General features: G+C 45.8%; 1 protein-coding gene across 1 annotated transcript; it reads right to left on the reverse strand.

The window, feature by feature from the left end:
• Nucleotides 1-11,410: 11,410 nt before the first annotated feature.
• On the reverse strand, nt 11,411-12,853 carry LOC104401529 (TSC22 domain family protein 1). The gene has a single exon (XM_010019443.1). The coding sequence runs from the start codon at nt 12,835-12,837 to the stop codon at nt 12,601-12,603; it is 237 nt and encodes a 78-aa protein (XP_010017745.1). The 5' UTR covers nt 12,838-12,853; the 3' UTR covers nt 11,411-12,600.
• Nucleotides 12,854-12,980: the final 127 nt, after the last annotated feature.

A 12,980-nucleotide genomic window follows, 5' to 3' on the forward strand; every position in this document is an offset into this window, starting at 1 on the left:
TCCCTCTCCAGATTTCTTGTAGCCCCTTTTAAGTATCAGAAGCTGCTCTAAGGTTTCTGTGGAGCCTTCTCTTCTCCAGGCTGCACAATCCCAACTCTCTCAGCCTGTCTGTATAAGCAAGGTGCTTCAGCCCTCTGAGCATCTGCGTGGCCCTTATTTTATTGCTGGTTTTGCCTCACTGCTTCCGTGAACACATTTTTGATAGATGTTCATGCCTCTCCCAGCACCCAAGACATGCCCAGAAGGACTGATCTATTTTCCTGCTGCCCCTCTTTGACGTGCCTTGCCCACAAGAAGTAAATGGTGCAGGAAACCCCTCATAAATACCTGCTCCAGAGAAGCCCTTTGCTTTAACCTTATCAGGAGGCATTTGCCAGAGCAACAAGGTACTCCATGTTGTGTCTCTCTCTACGTGCATGGGACAAGGAAGCAGGCTGCCTACACAGCCATCTTCCCAATGGAGCAGTCCCACCCGCATCCAGCCCTTTGTTAGCAGCTGCCAGACTCATGTGGTGCATGAGAAATGCCTTAACATGTAATTATAGGGCTGCAGTGTTTTGCTTAATTGTTTGGCTGACAGCAGAATACAGCTGTCGAAGGAATTGCCCCCTTGGAAACCTCCCTGTCCACACATTTCAGGACACTCAAAATAAACCCCCTAGCAGGCTCGGTACAGATGTAGTTTCACAGGGGCTGGGGGAGAAAAGAGCTTCTAACTTTTCAAAGAACCCCTCTCTCCTCTGCTACACTCCTGACGTAGTTCTGCAGGGATGACAGCACATGTAGGGGACTGGAGATGGGATCGTTAACCGTGGTTGGTTACTTCTGTTGGGAATGGATCTTGCTATTTTTCAGTCTAGTCGATTTAGCCAGTGGTTTCCAGAGAACAAAGAAGTCGGTACTTTCTCTTGATCCTGCATTGTAAAACACAACCTGAGCTTTAGGAAATGGGCCACCATGAGAAGACACTGGTGGCTGTAGGGTGGCCACTGCACCAGGCACCGAAGGACACCAGCCCTGGTTGCCTGGGCACAGTCTGAGAGCGCCCTTTCTCCAAGGAAGCACTTGGCAGCCAGGTTGTAGGTGTTGTAATGAAAGCACTCCAGAGAGTCAATCGGGGTGAACAAACGAAGACACACCATTGCTTTTGAAGTACTCTCTTAATTTTGAGAGGCTCAGTTGAGCTGTAGCATTGTGCATCCCAACGTGAACGCTGCTGCTCGCACCTGTTTGCACAGCTAAAAGCAAGCATTTGCAGGCAAGGTTGCAACCTTTATTCCTGCCTTAAGGAATTAACAGATTGAATTGCTTTTGATGATCCAGAACACCATCATCCTTTATTCCCTCTCCCAGAGCAGTTAGTCTTCCAGCTTGATCATTTGCATATAATATGAATCTTCAGACAAAATGCTATGGGCACAAAAATGCTCCTGGATAGAGAAATCAATAAAAGGTATTTAAGATTAAAGACCCAACATATGCTTCACTATCATCAAAATGTCACACGTCAAGAAAAAATTCAGTCCCACTTTGTGAACCAGGAAGATTAATCCCGTGTTTCTGTTTAACCCCAGAACCTTAATTAATTTGTGACACCAAAGGCAGCTTGTGCTGTTAGAGCACAAGAACAAGTTGGCTCCAACACAACTTCAGAGCTGTCAAAGCATCCAAAAACCTCCTAAGTGAGGCCTGAATGTGTCATTTAATCTTAAGAGATAATTTTGAATATTTTTTCTATTATTTCTTTTTTGATTTCTAACTTCTTGTTGATATTTTCAGCTCTTTGCCTCAGACACTGAAGGCTAGAAGCTGACTCATTCTTAACAGAAAGTGTAAGTCTCATAGGAGCAGCATGATTTCAGGAGCTCAGATTTTAATGGGTACATCAAATCTATCTGGCACTACAATAAGGTCATCAGAAATTAGCAATACTGGAGGTGTATCCTGGCTTTGCTTCTAACATAGCTCATAGCTGATACATACCTATGTCTGTACTAACATTGCCAAGCAGCCTCACTGGCAGTTTGTAGTTAAGCATAGTGAGAAAGAGAGTTTTGTGAAAATTGGTTTTCTTTTCCCTCTCTTTAAAAAGTAAAAGGAAATTGATGTATGTGAGTTTTCATACGCAGCATCTCAGAAGGGTGGATGTGCTTCCCTTAGCTGTGTTGGCCTCAGCCCTGCCAGGATGGCATCCTCATCGTAAAAAACAGAAAGCAAAACTGCACACAAACCAAAGAGAGCCATTTAATGACGTCATGTCTAACAAAAAGCAAATAAAATCAATGCTAATAAGGGGCACCAATACCCAAAATCCTCTCCTTGTCTGGAAGCAGAGAAGTACTGAAGTATCCAAATAGGCAGGGAGGGTGGTGAAGGTGAGGAGACACAGTCTGTGGAGGACACCACCTGACCTGCACGAGCCTATCTGAAACTTCAAGGGCAAGGACTTGCCGAGGAGCTCACACTGAGCGCCAGGCAACACATTCAGATTCCATGTCCAAAGGGATGTCTGTGGGCTAATACCACAGACTGGGGCCAGTGCTGGGCTCCAGGCATGCTGCTACCACGGGGAGCAAGCACGAGCACTGGGGAGACAGCCTAGAAAGGGACAACAGGGGAACAACTGCTCTTGCAAAGTGAGCGAAGGGATGGAAATGAATTTAAACACGTACCTGGAGGACACATCCAAGAGCAAATCTAAAACACGGGTGTTCAGTCGCAGCCTCCAGTTTCGGGTGTCCCTAAGTTGTTGGCTGCTGGAAGGTGAGAAGATGCTCAGGGACAAGAACAGCTACACACCTTGTCTTATGTGCCTGCTGCTGGCCACAGCCAGTCAGAGAGGCTGGGCCAGCCCTCTCCAACAGCCCTTGCAAGACCATTATGGATGGGTAATGAGTTGTTCAATTTATACTGAGCAGAAAGCATCACTTTAAGTGTAGCAACACCAGTATCTCAGTACTTACACTGGATAGATCAGTAGGAATAGCTACTGCTAAAATACTGCTCGCACTAGGACCCACGACCCCAGCAACACACTTGATCTCTAACAGAAACCCTACCTCTAAGAACAAAACCATATTCTGGGGGAAAGTGCTTTGGCAATGGCATTTAAGGCATAAGTTGGAGAGCAGTGTTCCAGTATCAGGTGCAGTATTTTAATGCCAGGCCTGCCACTAAGAGGTGTGATTTCCACTCATGCCCTGGGTGCTGCAGCACCCACTTGATCAGGCAGGAAGGGTAATGAACTGCCAGGCTGTGCACATACATCTGCTCTGCCAAAACCCAGAACATCCAGTAGCAAGTTTAAGTACTGCAGGCATTGACGATGTTCTGATAGAGAAATAGCCCCAATCTCCTCACTGCCTACCCTTTAAAACAGACAGGGGCCCATGCTAGACTTGCCTTCCCTTGTAAGATTTCACTTCGTTTGTTAAAAATATATGAAGAACATCAAAATTGTGAGGGAGGGGGGAAAAAAGGGCACCCTTTTCAAATTTCCCCTGCTCTGCACTTGGTTCATCATGACAGCTTGGCTATGGTATCCACTTTCAGACCTTGCTGGCTACCAAGGCCACCAAAGCAGCCCAGGCTGGAGTAAAATCACTGCCTAGATCTGATGTTTCCATCGTGGGTATTGGCATCCAAGAGGTCACACCAGAATACAGCCTCTCCCTCTCCTCTAGATCTACCTGAGCACCCGCAGCCCTGACTTATTTGTGTCCTGTCATTGGCTGGAGTTGCTTTGGCTTTCTCCATACACCCTGGCAATGCAGCTACTGCTGTTCCTTAGAAAGCCAAGTGCATTTATGGCACTTAAGTAGTAAATCGGAGTAATTGCCATCTGAGCAAACAGGCTGCCCTGGCTCACATCCTCTACATGAACCCATTAAGTGGGAGCTGCTGTTCATTAAGAGCAAGACTGAACTTGATCCACAACTACTGCTCACTGGATTTAAAGTTAAGGCTGATGGAGATGGGGAGATGGGCTATGGGACATTTCCCTCTGCCACCTAAGAGTATTTACACTTCCATCTTCTCACCTCCTCTGGCAGACATGAGTGCTTTCATTGGCACTGCTGGCATGGATCCGTTGTGAATGAAGAAAGTCTATGGCTGCAGGGTGCTTAGCAAGGCATTGCTAAATCCTACACTCGGGGTATGGACCCATACAGCACCCCAAGCCATTGGGGCCATACTCAGCTTCATCATTCTGATCCCCATTCACTTTACTCCCATCCCAGCATTAAATCTGCCTCTCTATCAACTAGAAGCTGCTACTCCCTGAAGGCAGAGGAGCTTGCAGTGAGCTGCAAGCCACATCCACTCCCTGCACTTCGCTTTGGGTTTGGGGTTTCTGTCAACTGCATCTTTGCTACAAAGCAGCCCACACAAACCTCCCTTCTGACTGCTTTCACTGGAGATATTGCAAACCTTTATAATCAGTTCTTAGAAACACTTTAAGCAAGACCACTGAAGCACGACATTAACATCCTTTTGGAGCATTTTTAAGCAAGGTTGTGGTATGTGCCAGGGACCAGCCTGACATCACTCGGGGGTCACTTTAACCTCTAGGGTCATGGAAATACTTTGAAAGAGCTGTTCCTCACAGAGGTTGGTGGTCTGGCCTGCCCAGAAGGTGTTTGGACCTCATGTCGATCAACCCATAGGGTCACCTTTAGAGCTCCTTCATCCCATCTCCCAAGGTAGAAATACACTACCCTGCCGCATCCACTTTCCCTATGTTATAAAGGAGATTGTGTGGCTCCTGAGTGGTGCCAAGTTTCCGGGTTCTCTCCTGCTTTGCAAGGAAGGAGAAATAAAGTGCTACCAGCCTCTTATGAGGAGTTGGCACTCATTTCAAACTCCAGCGGGGCAGGAAGCAGGAGTGCCGGAGCAGAGCCCCGCAGGCTGTGGCCGTGGCATGGAGAGCACTCTGTTCCAGCAGTGGCCGGCTGCACAGAGATGGTGAGTTTAAGCACATATCTAATTGAATTGCAGATGTCTTCTCTGATGGCTATCTGGTAGCAAAGCTTCAGCTGTAGCAGCAGCAGAGAGGCAGAACAGGCTGGTTCTCAGTAATAAAACTAATGGAAGGAGGAATGGCCTGTTTACGGCGGCCTCCTCAGGGAGCATGATGCAGGCAGATACTTTAAACAAGATTTTGGGGGAAGATGTGAGAGCTCAGACACCCAGCTTCCAGTGATCCTGAATGTATGGCGGCCTGGAAAGCAGCTGACAGCAATTTAAATAATCCACAAGTAAGCTCATCTCCCTCCCATCCCATGCTCCCTGATGAATAACAGATCTGCTTTCCTTTCTGAAGGCCACAGAGGTTTGTTCTTCTTGACTCTGGTTTTTAAAGGCTGACAAATGTTATTCATTACCTTTTTGTCACTTCCCAGATTCAGGTGGGTTTACCCTGAGCTTGCATTCTCCACATCTCAACTTCTCGCTGGTTTACAGTGCTTTTAGAGCTCCAAAGGAGGAGAATTTCACAGAGCTCTTGATCCACCCAAACCAGAAGACTGTAAATTGGAGAGTTAGAGTGTTATGTCCTTCTCTGCCTCTTTTTGCCTGAAGCCACTTTCTCATGATGACTTGAACCACATCCAATACACATGACCACATACACATCACTGAAAAGCACCCCCACCCAGCGCAGCTGAAGAATCAAAGTTAAGCTTTAAGATGATCTAAGACTCTGGCTTAGCTCAGGAACAAGGTTTCTGAGAACTGTTTTCCCTTTCCTCAGCTGTCCGTTACACTGTACCCAGATTCCCATTGTGCGGCGTTTTGGAGGCCCCTTGGCCATGTCCTTCCCAAACTCTCCTGCCTCTCAGCACAGCACAACTCTCCTGGGGGCACCCTGATGAACAACCAGCACCTGGAACTCAGTTTCAGGGAAAGTCAGTGCAGCTTTGCTCACTTTCCCTTTTGAACTGCTGCCCTTTCCCCATGTATTTACAATGTAAGGAAGTCAGTTTATTCGTGGTTTGGCTTTTAACTTCATTGTTGAGCTTGGCTTTGCTCCTGTTGGAAACTGGACCCCAATTCAGGAGGGCAGTTGCCAGCTTGCTTGGAAAGTCCTTGCCATGGGGTTTTCAAACACGCTGTTTGTTGGCCTAGCTCAGCGCAGACTAACTGCAGTCACAAGAGGCTGCTTTGCTCATGGCAGGAAAAGGATCAGGCCAATGGCAGGTGTTTTTCAGAGTATGCACAAACAAGCATTTCAAATGCCTAAACTCATGCCAGACTTCCCGGGAGCTCCCTCCAGCAACCAGCCTCCATTTAGTTTTATACATATGAAGTTACATTGATGAGCAACAGTTGGAATCGGGCTGATTTCCCACTTGGATTTGTAACTTGTTTCAGGTTCAGCCAGAAAAAAAAAACATCTCTAGAAAGATAAAATGCATAATCACAAAAAGAGAGAGCAGCAAGAGCTAATGCAGCGTCTGTAGGATGTGAATTGTTGCTAAAGTATTCAAGACACTCAAGAGGTTTAGCAAATGGCATATGCTAAGCTAAGCCTTCAGTCAGCAGGCTCGAGTACTGCTATTTCACCCTACAAGGAATAAATAATAATTAAAATTCTTTGTATTGAGATAAATACATTCACTGTAGCTAAAGAAATCAAGGGTGGTAATTCCCAAATAGCCTCGCTGGGTTTTTTCTCCAGTTGAAAGACAGGAAGCTGCCTCCCAGGCATGGATTTATTCCATAAGAATTAGGGAGAGGCATCTCTAAGGCACTGCATTTACTCCACTGCTGCTCAGAGGTTTTGCCTGGGTGCTCTCCAGTTTTCAGGCATGTTATTGAAGCACATTTCTCTTCCTCAATGTTGTGGTTTAACCCCAGCCAGCAACTAAGCCCCACACAGCCGCTTGCTCACTCCTCCACAGAGGGATGGGATGGGGAGAGAGTTGGAAAAGTGAGAAAAATCCTGGGCTGAGATGAAGCAAAAGCCACGCACAAGCAAAGCAAAACAAGAAATTCATTCACCACTTCCCACAGTCAGGGAGGTGTTCAGCCATCCCGAGGAAAGCAGGGCTCCACCATGTGTAACAGGTACTTGGGAAGACAAACACCATCACTGTGAACATGATGAACTTCCTTGTTCTTACCCCAGGTTTATATGCTGAGCATGACATTAGTCTATGGACCACCCCTGTGAAATGTTTGTAAAATATCCACTGAGTTCATATATTCCACGACTTTGGGCTCCATCTGTTACGGTGGTCACTATCATGTGGTGTTTCTGGGCACCAAAGCCAGCTCTGGTCAGGTCATTGCTGCACTTGCACTGCTTCTTGTAAGGACTGTCCTCTGTTGGTTCAGGTCAATCCTGCTACAGTAATTCCTGTAACACGCAACTCAAATCATGGGTTACCAAAGGTTTTAACATTGCAATGAACTCCTCCCCCTGTGCCTGGTCTGGCTTGGGCTTATCCACAGACTGGGGTCCCTTAGGAGCGTACCTGCTCCAAGTGGAGCCTTATCTATGAGCCAGAGTCTCTCCAGGGATATACCTGCTGTAGCATAGGGTTACCCACAGCCGCAGTTGCTTTGAGGTCACCTGTTCCAGAGTGGCTTTATCCATGGACCACAGTACCTTCAGAGATACCTGCTCCAGTGTAGCTTTACCCAGGGCTACAGTCCCTCCAAGGACATACCTGCTCTGTCGTGGGCTTATCCATGGCCATATGTTTTGAGGTACTGCAGCACGACCTCATGCACAGCCCCTGATGCTTCAAAGCGTACCTGCTGCAGCAAGGACTTATCCACACACACAGATGCTTTGAGGTACGCTTTCTCCAGCATGGATTTATCCATGGGCCGCAATCCTTTCAGAGGTATACCTGCTGTGGCACAGACACAACCAGGGCCATCAATGCTGAGATGTACCTGCTGTGGCATGGGCTTATCCACAGCCATGGAGGCTTTGGGGTATCCTGCTCCTGCATGGACTCATCCACGGGTCACAGTCCCTTTGCCTCAAGTTCTCACTGGAGTTCCAGCCTGCCCAGTTCAGCAGCACAGAAGCAGCAGCAATGCCCTGGCCACCTTCCAGCCCAGGCGCATGGCCACTGCTGTTATCAGAATGTTCCCAGGCACAGCACAGTAAGACGATAAGCAGTACAGCAATACAGCAAGCAGTGAAAGCAAAAAGCAGCCACAAACAAGCACTAGACCCTAATATACAGTAAGGCAATTAAGTCCCATGGCAAGCCTGACAATCAACAGCTAAACAGCAGTAACAGCCATAAATTCAATTTAGCACATTCCAGTCAAATCTGTCATTGTCCCAAAACCTTGAAGCCCCACGTGGGGCACCAAGAAGGACTGTCATGGTTTAACCCCAGCCAGCAACTAAGCCCCACACTCCTCCACAGTGGGATGGGGAGAGAATTGCAGAAGTGAGAAAACTCGTGGGTTGAGGTAAAGGCAGTTTAACAGGTAAAGCAAACGCCACACACACAAGCAAAGCAAACCAAGGAAGTCATTCACCACTTCCCATGGTCAGGCACGAGTTCAGCCATCCCCAGGAAAGCAGGGCTCCACCAGGTGTAACAAGTACTTGGGAAGACAAACACCATCACTCCAGACATTCGCCTTTCCTTCTTCCCCAGGTTTATATGCTGAGCATGATGCCATATGGTGTGGGATATCCCTCTGGTCAGTTCAGGTCAGCTGTCCTGGCTATGTCCTCTCCCAATTCCTTGTGCCTACTCGCTGGTGGAGTATTGTGAGGAGCAGAAAAGGCCTTGGCTCTGTGTAAGTGCTGCTCAGCAGTAACAAAAACATCCCTGTGTTATCAGCACTGTTTTCAGCACAAATCCAAAACACAGCCCCATACCAGCTACTGTGAAGAAAATTAACTCTACACCAGCCAAAACCAGCACAGCCAAGTATTTAGAGAGTCCCCAGAATACGCACAATCTGAACCTGCCTTAGAATTATTTTCCAAAAATTACAGGTCAAACAAAAAATACACTTGAATATAGCCTGAAGAGTTATTGGAGACAAGCAAAGACTAAAAAGCCTCACATATAAATGGCAGATTACATTTAAGTTGATTCTCACTGCGGATGAAAACTTGAGCATCTCAGAGTTTGCACAAAGAAAAACTCTGCTGGAAAAAGGCAACACTCACCCTTGACTATTGATAACATTTGATTTAAAGCACTCTGAAAAATTATTTGTTCTAGAACAAAAGCAAAAAAATCAAAACAAGTCATTCCAGAAGTGTTACAACACAACTGACTGGAACATCTACTCTTTGGTTGGGTCTCAAGTACAATTTTAGTCTATTTGAATCAGTTTCATGGAGAAGAGGGTGCAGTTTTGACAGAGCTATTGCTAAAATCATCTCAGCAACAAAACGTTGCCCTGACTAACTTTGGCAACTAATGAACAACTTCAAAACCCAGCTCCACAGTTATAAAACTATTTACTACCTAAATGATCAAATTTGCCAACATTGAAGCAGCGTACTAAAATTATTCATGCGTTACGTATCCAAAAACCTTCACACACTATACTGGAGAACGGTTAAAAATAAGTAAATCTTAGATTTAGAATATGCTCAGACTGTTCTTCAAACAAAACAGAAGAACCCAGAGGTCAATCTCCTTTTTTAAACAAAAATAATTCTTTGTGAATTTTGGTAAGGAAGCAGGTGAAAAGCCAATCTGCATGTTAAGATTGACTTTTTTATATACTCAGTGTTATGGCCTGGAAGTGCTAAAGAGACATTCAGAATATAAAAGCAACTGGAGACAATCGAGCCATTTAAAAAGCACCAGAATTAGCATTCCTTTTGTCAGATCCCAATAATTCAAGTGCTGTTCTGCCACAAAGGCTATCATCAATTTCTAATTTTAGCTTAATCCATGAAAAAAAAGCATGTCACATTTCTCTCTGGCATTTCCTCATTAAGAACCCTCTTAAATTACATACTGAAATCTCAAGAACACAAACTACAAATTAAAGTTCACACTCCCACAGAGACACACACACTGGCATGCACTTTGATATACTAATCACAGTAACAGTAACGCAGTTACTTGCGCTGAGACAGAGCCAAGCAGTGCCTTAATGGCTGCGTGATGAGTACCCAAGAGTAAGAAGTTAGCTCTAAATCCCACAGAAAGGTGATCTGCCCTGCTTTTGAGCCCCCAGCCCTTCCTTTCCTCTGTTACACCCGATTACTCCCAGTAATAAAGGTTCAAGGCCAGGCTGGACGGGGTTTTGAGCAACCTGGTCTAGTGGAAGGTGTCCCTGCCTATGGCAGGGGGCTGGAACTGGATGATCTTAAAGGTCCCACCCAACCCAAACCATTTTGTGATTCTATGATTCTATGATTCTATGAAGTTGTACAAAAATTGTACCTCCTGATCCTCACACGGAGTGAGCGGTCATGTTAAGACCCTATGAAAAACTTGCAGTTTAAGTCAAATTAACTCCTTGTGTTAAAATTTTAGGGGACAGCTTTCAAGGTCAAAGTACGAACCCACTACACAGAGTACTAACCATCGCACCTTGCTGCCAATACTCTGAGCATCCAAGATTCGCATCCTCAACACAAACACAGCCCACTGCAAAACTGCAAATTCCTTTGCTCCCCAGGTTGCACCCTACCAATCGCACTAGAAATCTACTCATTCACCTTGAAATCTGTAGGTTTAGATTCAGTTGTATTTCAATCATCATTACGAAGGAGAAAAGAAGTATTGTTTTTCAAACTGAAGGGAAGGTTTTGTCTTCACACAGAGCTGGCGATCTTCCTCAACAGTTTCACAAAGCAGAGTTAATACTACATGCCAAATTCACAGGATTCCAACTCACAAAATAAGTATGGAATAATCAAAGCAAGAGCTGTGGGGGTGAGAGTCTTGGGACACCAAGATTGCAGCCCAGTCTCACCACTAGAAGTTTCTGAGACTGACCTGCTGGGGAAGCTGTAATGCTCCCTGCCTTCATCACCCCACACTGAGGGTGCTGGAGCTGCTGCCCGCATGGGACGACCCATGCCCAGGCAAGGCTACAGTCTGCCAGTAGGAAACGACTGTTGCATGAGATTTATACCTTCATGGCTCATCATACAGCAGATGTCTGTGCTTCTGCAGATGTGCTAGTATACAGAAGGCACCCAACAGTTCTGATGATGCAGGACTGGACCAGAACAACAAGCTTTGCTTAGACAAGCCCCCTACTCCCGCCTCCTCCATTTGCCTTCACCCTGCGCTTTTAAGGAACTATGGAAAGCAGGAGCTGCATTTTCAGCTGGCACTAAAGCAAATAGGGCAGGATCCCGCTCTGCTTCCTGACCTCACTGCTCATGTAAAACTGCACTGCAACATGCTGGAAGTGACTGCAGTTAACATCAGCACAAATATACAAACAGTGATTTATCAACATTGTATGCTTTATTGAAAGTCGACAAGTGCAACAGTTAAATACAATGACGTGTTACAACTGTTTAGAGAACATGCACAAAAACATATGCATACTACTATACAGATCATATGCAAAAAATCCATACTGGGAAATCCGATTCCTTTTTTTTTGGTTTTTTTTTTAATATTTTCTTTTAAATTCTTTGCTAGCAGGCTTTGATATTTTTGGAGTGGTTTTTCCTGTCCTGAACCAAACTACAATGAACAAAGATTTACTTCAAGATAATCAGCAGCCAGGGAACTTCAGAAGTTACACAAACAGCATAAATCTGCCAAATTCTGAACAGTTGCGTAGGTGCATTCTTATTTATGTAGCATAAAAAAAAGAAAAAGAGAGACTTTCCAAACTTCTTCAGATCAGCCAATGAAACAACTAAACTTCAATCTGTACAACCTAAATAGTTACAGTTTTCTATTTTACAAAGTAATTACACTAAATACACAAATATACAGTAGGCAAATAACCTTCATTGTAATTACCCTATGACCCAACTGTACGTCACCTACCTGCTTTCTATATATAATACAGCTTTATGCACCTGTCCACTGCTTCAGAAAACGGTGCAAGTATTTGCACTTAAGGTTTCAGGTGACAATTTAAGTGTTAAAACACTGAATTTACCTTTCTCCCTCTTCCTCTTAGATCCTATGCACCAAGTCCTCACTTTGGAACCCCAGGGCACTATGGGGGATTGAGCCATCTCTTTTTACTCCAGTCTATTTCTTCATATTTCCAAGCTGGAAAAGCACTTGTATCAGTTATGTCACTGGATGAGCGGAAGATTTTAAAACAAACCAAAAAAAATTCAGGCATGCAGCTTCGTTTCTCAGCCATTTGCAGAAGCTGCTCAAGTCCCCAGTGTACTTGTGCTAATTCTCTGGAAGAAGTTTATGTTATTCAATCAACCTAAGAACAAAGACTCCTTCAAGCCAAAGGGGGAAGGGAGGGAAGAGAGAGACAGATGAGTGCGTAATACAGGGGGGGAGAAGCCTCTCCTGGCATGTGCAGGGCATGGAGTCCTCAGTCTGGGTTGCAATATGCACTGAAATGGATGAAGGGTGGCTGTGGCGGATTCCCGCTAGTCCTTCTTGCTCTGGGTAGTCCAGAGGCCAGCGATCACGATGGCAATGACATCTTGAGCTACGCTGAAGGCCCTGACCCCTGTGATGCCGGCTGAGCAGGCTGCTGTGTTGTCCCTTGTGACTGGGAAGAGGAAGGCGGGGAACCAGTCTGCAGCTGCGCTTGGAACTGGGCAAGCTGCTCCGGGCTGGCGAGTGTTTTTAGCAGAGTGTTTTCTTGCTCCAGCTGGGAGTTCTTCTCTATCAGCTCTTTGATTTGCTCTTTGAGGACCTCCACTTCCTCCCTTACCGCATACATCAAGTGACTCTTTACCAGATCCTGAAACGCAGGGAAGAGACCGTGCATTAGGAAAGCAGCCCATCGCCAGGCCCGGGCTCGCACCCAGCGGAACCACATCGCAGAGCAGCGGTGTGGTCTCAGCTCTGCCCGGGTGGAGGAGA

This window comes from Nestor notabilis, unplaced genomic scaffold (assembly GCF_000696875.1).
Source record: "Nestor notabilis isolate BGI_N333 unplaced genomic scaffold, ASM69687v1 scaffold9960, whole genome shotgun sequence".
NCBI lineage: Eukaryota > Metazoa > Chordata > Aves > Psittaciformes > Psittacidae > Nestor > Nestor notabilis.